Source organism: Podarcis muralis, chromosome 7 (genome assembly GCF_964188315.1).
Source record: "Podarcis muralis chromosome 7, rPodMur119.hap1.1, whole genome shotgun sequence".
NCBI lineage: Eukaryota > Metazoa > Chordata > Lepidosauria > Squamata > Lacertidae > Podarcis > Podarcis muralis.
In genome coordinates this window covers 24,458,273-24,466,564 of record NC_135661.1, presented here as the reverse complement: position 1 = coordinate 24,466,564, position 8,292 = coordinate 24,458,273, and the positions used below count along the sequence as shown (strand labels likewise).

Below are 8,292 nucleotides of genomic sequence, written 5' to 3'. Positions count from 1 at the left end.
GCAACAGCCCCTCTCCCACAGATACCCATAAGAACTCAGTTGGCCCATCTGATCCAGCATCCTATTCTCAGAGCAGCTAGCCAAATGCCCCCAAAGGAAGCCCTCAAGCAAGACCTGAGTGGAGGGTCACAGATACCCCCATCCTTACCCTAAAGAGACTCATTCCAGAGGGTAACCATATTAGTCTTCTGTAGTGAACACACACATCTTTTTGCCTCTAAAGGAGCAAAAAACACATTCCTCCCTATGTATGCATGTTTGCTCCTTTGGATAGTGGAAAGAGGGTGCCATTTTCTACCAGGGATGGGACAAAGGCAGATTTTGGAAAAAGAGAAGAGGAGAAGCAGCAGCTAGACCATCATTCTTGTTGACACCGGATTAATCTCTCCCCGCTTCTCATCTGGGCTCTACTTAACAGCACCGTAATGACCAGAAATTGCCTCTGACAAATCAGTGGTGAAGTTTGCCTAGTCGCAGCTGCCATGCCGATGGACGAGTCATTATTCTTTCAATTTAGCCCCCTGATGCCTCTTAGCATGCCTTTCGGGCTCCCCGTATGGTGCTCCTTAGCCTGACTTGCAGGGCAACTGCCCAAGGCTGACCCCCCTCCACCCACACCCTGGAGAATGGCCTAATGAGAATGAATGGCAAGCCCTTTCACAGCAAATGGGACGCAGGTGGCTCAAAATGGCTTTTTCTCTTGGCCACTTTAAAACCAGGAGAGGGGGGAAGGGGGAGGGAGGCAAAACTATTCACACCTTATATTGGAAGCACTCAGATACCACTTTAACCAGTAATGGCCTCCCGCCCGCCCCCCAAATTCTGGGAGCTGCAGTTTGTAAAGGTGCTGAGAGTTGTTCAGAGGCCCCCTATTCCCCCACCGTACCCTCCAACATTTCTCTGCTGAAAACAGGGACGACCTGTTTTCGATCAAATCAGAAACTGGGATGGCTTCTGTAAATCCGGGACTGTCCCTGGTAAAATAGGGATACTTGGAGGGTCTGCCACCCCAGAGTTACAATTCCCATAGTGGTTTAACAATCAACCCTTCTTCATGGGGAACTCTGGGGACTGTAGCTCCATGAAGGTCTCCTAAGAAAAGCACACACCCTCACCTATGGATTTCTATTAATATGACTAGGTCATCAACAATGAAGTTTTACTCAGCATAGAGCCACTGAAATAAAAGGAACTAAGTGAGGACACATTCACCCCATACATTTAAGGCACTATACCATGTTAAACAGCCATGGTTCCCTGCTCCCACAAAACAAAACAAAACAAAACAAAGTATTCTGGGAGCTGTGGTTTATCACAGGTGCTGAGAATTGAGGGGACTCCTATTCCCCTTACGGCGTTACAATTCCCTGGGAAAAGGGATTGACTATTAAGCTACTCTAGGAATTGAATCTGGGGTGGGGGGATAAGGATAAGGGGATAACTCTCAGCAACTGTAACAAACTACAGCTCCCAGAATGCTTTTGGGGGAAACCATGGCTGTTCAAAGCAGTATCATAGTGCTTTAAAAGCATGGGGTGAATGTGTCCTGAGTTCCTCAAGCATCCCTAGATTGCTCAGCTCCCACAAATCCTTCTGGCAGTCCAGCAAGCAGCACCTAGCACATGCTTGATCCTAAGACTCCTTTTCAGCAGCAACAGGATCGACAGTCATTTTGCGACACAGAATCCCCATTAGCTACGAAGTTGAAGCCCATCTTTCTCCTCCTGCTCGTGACACTTCATTTTCATCACATATATATTTTCCCCGGGAAAACTTCTGCCTCAAAGGTGCGAAATTGCAATTATACACTTCAGAAGTTGTTTTGAGGAGCAGCAAAGTGTGTGTGTTGGGTGGGGTGGGGGGAACGATGGCTCTCAGATCTTTCAGATTCCATTACGGTCCTTCTGTGAAAACACATCGACTCCCATTACAGGGATGCCACTCATCCACAGAACCTCCATTTCAAGGCTGAGAAAAGTGATTAAGAAAAGTTGAAAAAAACAGCCTCTCTCTCAGCCAGTCTGGATCTCCTTGACCTGCCAAACAAAGGTGGTGAGTGGTAGGGTAGTGGAACTTTCAGAAGCGCAGAGTCCCTTGATGATGATTTTATTATTTATATGCCGCCCATCTGACTGGATTGCCACAGCCACACACCCTTGCAGGCAAAGCCAGGACCAGGCCTACCACTAGGCAGTGAGATGATTGCCTCGGGCGGCATATGCTGGGAGATGGTGGTGCTCCTCAACTCTTCCTCCTGAGCTCATTAACCATACCTTTCTGTTGGAGAAGAGAACTATGTCTTTCATCTTGCCCTGCACTTTCATGTATCTTGCATCTTGCATCTTGCCCTCCACCTCCAGATCCAGTGTGGTGTAGTGGTTAAGAGTGGTAGCCTCGTAATCTGGGAAACCGGGTTCGCGTCTCCGCTCCTCCACATGCAGCTGCTGGGTGACCTTGGGCCAGTCACACTTCTTTGAAGTCTCTCAGCCCCACTCACCTCACAGAGTGTTTGTTGTGGGGCAGGAAGGGAAAGGAGAATGTTAGCCGCTTTGAGACTCCTGAAGGGGAGTGAAAGGTGGGATATGAAATCCAAACTCTTCTTCTCTTCTTCTCCACCTTGCTGATCTCCCTCAGGGGCAGTGCAGTGCCATGCTGCTAGTATTGAAGTAGGATACAGAACTATAGCCACAGGTGGGGGTATCATTCCTTCATTTGGCTCAGGCAGCAAAATGTATTGGGCTGGTCTTGACTGCGCCCTTTCATAACTGCACCCCCTTCTAAGGTTATACAACCTTCTAAAATTATACAATATTCTTAGAATTATACAATAACTAGGGATGAATTGCAACAATCAAAGCAGATTGCCACGTGTTGCCTTTCAGCTACAGCTTTTATTTTTCAGTGCACATGGGCAAATAATTCTGAGTGCCCCAATATCATCTTCTGTTGTGAATTAACTTGTGTTTTCCATGAAATTCCATTGTGCATAGCAGAACTCACGCATCATTTTCTTGAAACTGGAGGATCCTGTGTTTTCAGTGTCCTTAATTGCTTAGTGTTGGAACAAAGCTTTGTTCTAGCTCCTCCTCAGTGTTTTCTCTGCACACCAATTCCCCTCCCAGAGCTACAATTCCTAGAGTTCCCTGTGAAGAAGGTTCGATTCTTAAATCACTCTGGGAACTGTAGCTCTGGCAGGGGAATAGGGGTCTCCTAACAACCCTCAGAACCCTTAACAGACTACAGCTCCCAGAAATAGCAGGTGGAACAATGGAATGTATCTAATGCTAGCCTTGCTAAAGCAGAAGAAGAGGAGTTTGGATTTGATATCATCCCGCTTTATCACTACCCGAAGGAGTTTCAAAGCGGCTAACATTCTCCTTTCCCTTCCTCCCCCACAACAAACACTCTGTGAGGTGAGTGGGGATGAGAGACTTCAGAGAAGTGTGACTGGCCGAAGGTCACCCAGCAGCTGCATGTGGAGGAGCCGAGACGCAAACCCGGTTCCCCAGATTACGAATCTACCGCTCTTAACCACTACACCACACTGGCTCTCCAAGCAAGCCCATCCAAGCTAATAGACATGGCTAATGTAGTTCAATTAATCTCAGTAGGTCTACTTGGAGAAGGACTTAGTTGGTTACAACCAAGTGGGGGGCAGGCGGAAGGGAGGGAGGGATATGAAATAAGGCACAAGTGTTGGTCTGGATCCCACCCCCTTTGAAATTTTGCACTACATAGCCTGGCTTCTCGGGCAGTGATCTATAGAGTTTGTGCATGAAGTATTTATGTGACCATCAGACACTTGGCACTCCAAGGCACCTCTTCCACATGCTTCAGTGTTACGACTTGCCATCAAAAGCATCCATCTGTTTAAAGCCTGGATGCCAAGTCTGGTGTGGGAGCCAAGTCAACAGATCAAATGCAAGTGTGATGTTTGCTCCTCCGCTCCGCTTTATGATGATTTAACGATTGGGATGAAAGCTTGCAGAGCTGGATTCTGACTTACAGTAGCAGATCATAAGAGTACAAGGCTTAATTTGAGTCCCCATGAACTCAGAACCCAGAGGAGAGACAGGACAGGCTGAGTTTCTAGAGTCTGTTGTGCTCTGCTATCTTGGCTGCACCTAGAAAGGTCAGAGACTTCAGTAAAGAAATATAGAGGATTTAAACTGCATTGGGAGGGAGGGGTTAGAAACAGAATCAATAGCAAACCCCTACATCAATAACAACTCAACAGTTTGGAAAATCTGGAGTAAAAATAATAATAAGTGATACGTTTCTGCAGTTTGTGCATTGGGAAGAAGCTGGTTGTCCATACCATTCAATGTACTTATATACAGGACTTAACCCTAAAACTAACAAGCTGTTAGAAACCTCGTTAAGGAATAATACAATTACCAGGTTTCAATTACATCAAGTCAAACATTTTGTAACAATACCCAGTATCATAAACCAAGCCACTAGATGTCCTCTCAACTTGCGAGACATTTATTGCTCTGACCACAAAGAATGGAAAGTGTATAGTTTCAGCAAACTATAACATTTTGTTGGGTGAAAGTATAAGCATTCACAATGGATTTTAAGTCATCTGGGGACAGGACTTACAACTGAACACTGATGAAACTTTATAGAGGTGTAGAAGCGAAAAGGCGCCATTTAAATCTGTCTGCCAGTTGAGAGAGAATGCTTTAAAAACAGTGTTCTTCTAGGACCTCATTCCCCACACTCTGAGCAGAATAAACAATATGTTTTTTCCCCCGGCATTGGAAGGATGTGTGGGGAGCAAGGCGGGGAGTGAGGTACCTTTTTCCATATGTGGTAGTCATACAATGGCGTTCTTCCATTCCGGAATGCTGTATGTGAAGAAATCAACAAAATCGCCCGTCAGTCACTGCAGCTATATCCACAACTAGTTTTGCTTGTAATCTAAATCAGCAATACACAAAGACTTGGTACTCTGTTAACTGCTGTAAGACTTTTTATGGCCCCAAATGGGAAAGTCCTTGAACCGAACACACTATTCCAGGTCTCCTAACTTTGGAAATGTCATTATCTACATTGGACCTTCCATGTTAGTTTTCTCTACCACCACACACACACACACACACCCAGTTTGTGTGTGGTTTGCATGTGTGAGCGGAGACCAACTGTGAGCAATGATGGATGCAAAAGAGACAAAGTTTTGCATTGCAAGTTTCCTACACTAGAGTGGTATAGTGCTTGCAATGTTGGGAGACTGTGGTTCTAAGTCCCCTACTCAGCCATGTAGCTCAGTGGGTGACCTTAGCCCAGCCTCTGTCTCTCAACCTAAACTTACAGGGTTGTTGTGAAGTTAAAATGGGAAGAGGGAAAACATGTATGCCTTTTTGAGCTCCTTGGAGGAAAGGTGGAATATAAATGCAATCAATCAATCAATCAATCAATCAATCAATAAAACAAAGCTGGTACCAAGAAGTGTGGAGATCAGCACTAACACATAAACCAAAATCACTAATAAAATGAACAGAGGCAAGCATATTTCAGAAGACTTGTTATTGCTTTATTACTTGTGCAAATAGGGAAGAAAATAGTTGGCAGCCACTGGCAGCTCATGGACAACTTTAGCTGGGAGATCAGGGGCGGTTCCTGTAAAAACACAAAGAGATGCACATGAATTTCTAAACTGAACTTGTGACCCAACAAGGTCATGCCAATGTTACATTGTAAGTCCCTCCCTCATAATGTGTTGTTGTTGATGTAAATGTTACAATTCAGATAAAAACATCCTTCCCCCCCCCCCAAAAAAAGTTAACTATGTTCTGTATTTAATGTAGACCCACTAAAATTAATGGGCATCACTATTAATTTCAATGTGTCTATCTGAGTAAAACTTGGATACAACCCAGTATCTACCCAAAAACCCACAAGTGAAAACTGCATCCTTTTACAAAAATCTTGTATATGGGCTCTATCAGCTCCCCCCTCCCCATTCACTAGTTGCCTTTTAAAAGTAATGCAATGCTACAAACAGCAAAAGCAAATAAATGAATCATAACCCAATATAGCAAGACACGCAAAATAAAATTTAAAATGTGCTTAGAAATGTACACTTTGGGGGGGGAAAACATTTGAAACACTTTCTTTTTTTAAGGAAATGTCTTTATTGCTTCAACAACAGAACAGAATAACTTAAAAGCCCACATATCTCAATGCAAATGTTGCAAATTCACAGATTATTCTACTGTCGAGGGCTGGTGGGAGTTGTAGTTCAGAACATCTGGAGGGCACTGGGTTGTGAAAGGTTGCTTTAGGCATGAAATTTATCTGGAAACTTATTCCTCTGTATGCTTGGAACGGAATTTTCTGCTTATCATCGGCATCATTATTAGCGATCAGTTCTCAAATATTTTCCCTCTGGTGAAAAACATCAACTTGCTTCTCCGAGCTGAAGGGCAGAGGAGGCTGGCACAAATCTGCAGGTGACAGGCAGTGTTTGCTGCCTCACAAAACAGACACCTCGGATAACAAGGGCTGACTGTGATAAGCTGGAAGTGTAATTACAGGATATCTCGGTGCAATTCATCTCTGGAGCAAGGCGGTAGCTGTCACTGTAAGTCAGAATCTCTCTCCATCGGACCTTCCGAGCATGTGGGCGTAGAGAGGAAACAGGCGATAATGCGCAGGAGATTATGTTCAAGTAATTAGAAACGTGGCCTCTGTAAATAAGAAGGGGTGTGGGCGCAGTGGCAGAGCACCTGCTTTGCATGCAGAAGGTCCCAGGTTCAATCCACAGCATATCCAAGTAGGAGTACAGAAGTCTCCTGCCTTAAACCATGGGGAACCATTGCTACAAGTCAGGAACGGCAATACTGAGCTAGACGGATCTACTCAATGCACAGCAGCTTTTTGATGTCTCAGGGCAAGGATCATAAGTGTCCTGCAGATCACACTTTGCACACAAAAGGTCTGTGGTTCGATCACCAGCATTTCCATGTAATGTCCGCTGGAGAGCTACTGCCAGTCATTGCAGGCAAAGCTGAGCTAAATGAATCAATAGTCTGACTTGGTATAAAACAAGTGTTTATTGGGCATATCCACAGCTCAATGGTAGAGCATCTCCTTTGCAGGCAGAAGGCCCAACATCTCCAAACCAGGTGTGAAAGAAGCCTGCCTGAAACCTTGGGCAGCTGCTTTCAGTTAGTTTATATCAGCTTTGCCTAACCTGGTGCTCTTGAGGTTGGACTACAACTCCCATCATCCTTGACTATTGGCCACAGTGGCTGGGGATGATGGGAGTTGTAGTACATCAACATCTGGAATGTACCAAGCTGGAGAGGACTGCCACAGGGATGTGGAGCCTCTGACATGCAAGAGAAATAGACCAACATATCCATCCCTACTCCATATAAGGCAGAACTAATATTTTCACTTTACTTTTTCTTTTGTAGGTATGTACGCATATAAACATGTAATTATGCTTAATTTCCAGCTAGATTTGTGATCAATGGTGAATAAAGTAGTTAGTACATTACATTACATGTAAAAAGGAATTGTTAATATTTACACTGTCTACTCAATTTTCAAAACCCAGATCACAACTATATGTTGCCAGTATCACTGCATAGTTCCTTTATTAATTCTAGCTTAATACCAACTGATAGCACCAAATACTACCATGTACACTACAAGCATAATGTAGTAAAGTGTCATATAGGCCAAGATTATAAATGCAATCATTGGACGCAACAACCCATTAATATTGTTTTTAGTTAGCTTTTTTTCAGGCTAAGGGCCACATTCTGTTCTGGGCAATGCTCTGGGGGGCCACATGTTAGCGGTGGGTGGGGCTAGAAACAAAAGGAGGTGGAGCAACAAATGTAAACATTACCTTCATACAACAGGCTAATCTCTATACACACATGCACACAAATCCCCCTTCAAGCAAGCAGGAGGCATTATCAAAGTTCAGGGACACATCTCCACCCACAGAGGGTGTGAAGCTGAGGCAGTGAGGAGCATGGCCTGAGGTTAATTATCAGGCAGGTTTGCCCTGTGTAGGAGAAATTAGCCATGGTTTGCATCCAATATTGGGTCATACGCAGAGCAGGCCAATTGAAAATAATGGGCATGACTTAGTTCCGTTCATTTCAAAGGATCTGCTCTGAACCAGTGCAGTGTAGTGGTTAGGGTGCTGGACTAGGACCTGGGAGTCCAGGGTTCAAATCCTCACTCGGCCAAAAAGCTCACTGGGGTGTCCTTGGCCCAGTCACTCCTCAGCCTAACCTACCTCACAGGGCTGTTGAGGGGATTACT

General features: G+C 44.7%; 1 protein-coding gene across 4 annotated transcripts in view; it reads right to left on the bottom strand.

Moving 5' to 3' along the window:
- Positions 1-4,467: 4,467 nt before the first annotated feature.
- TARDBP (TAR DNA binding protein) overlaps positions 4,468-8,292 on the bottom strand; it is a 39,336-nt gene continuing 35,511 nt past the window's right edge. For 2 of the 4 annotated variants that reach the window (XM_028740673.2, XM_028740674.2), the window contains exons 7-8: positions 5,547-5,625; positions 4,468-4,853 (exon numbers count right to left, since the gene is read on the bottom strand). In XM_028740673.2, the coding sequence (XP_028596506.1) occupies positions 4,823-4,853; positions 5,547-5,625 (110 nt within the window). In that variant the 3' untranslated portion in view covers positions 4,468-4,822. Of the gene's footprint in view, positions 4,854-5,517; positions 5,626-8,292 lie in introns of those variants that run through there. The other 2 variants (XR_013393590.1, XR_013393591.1) reach the window with 1 other exon arrangement.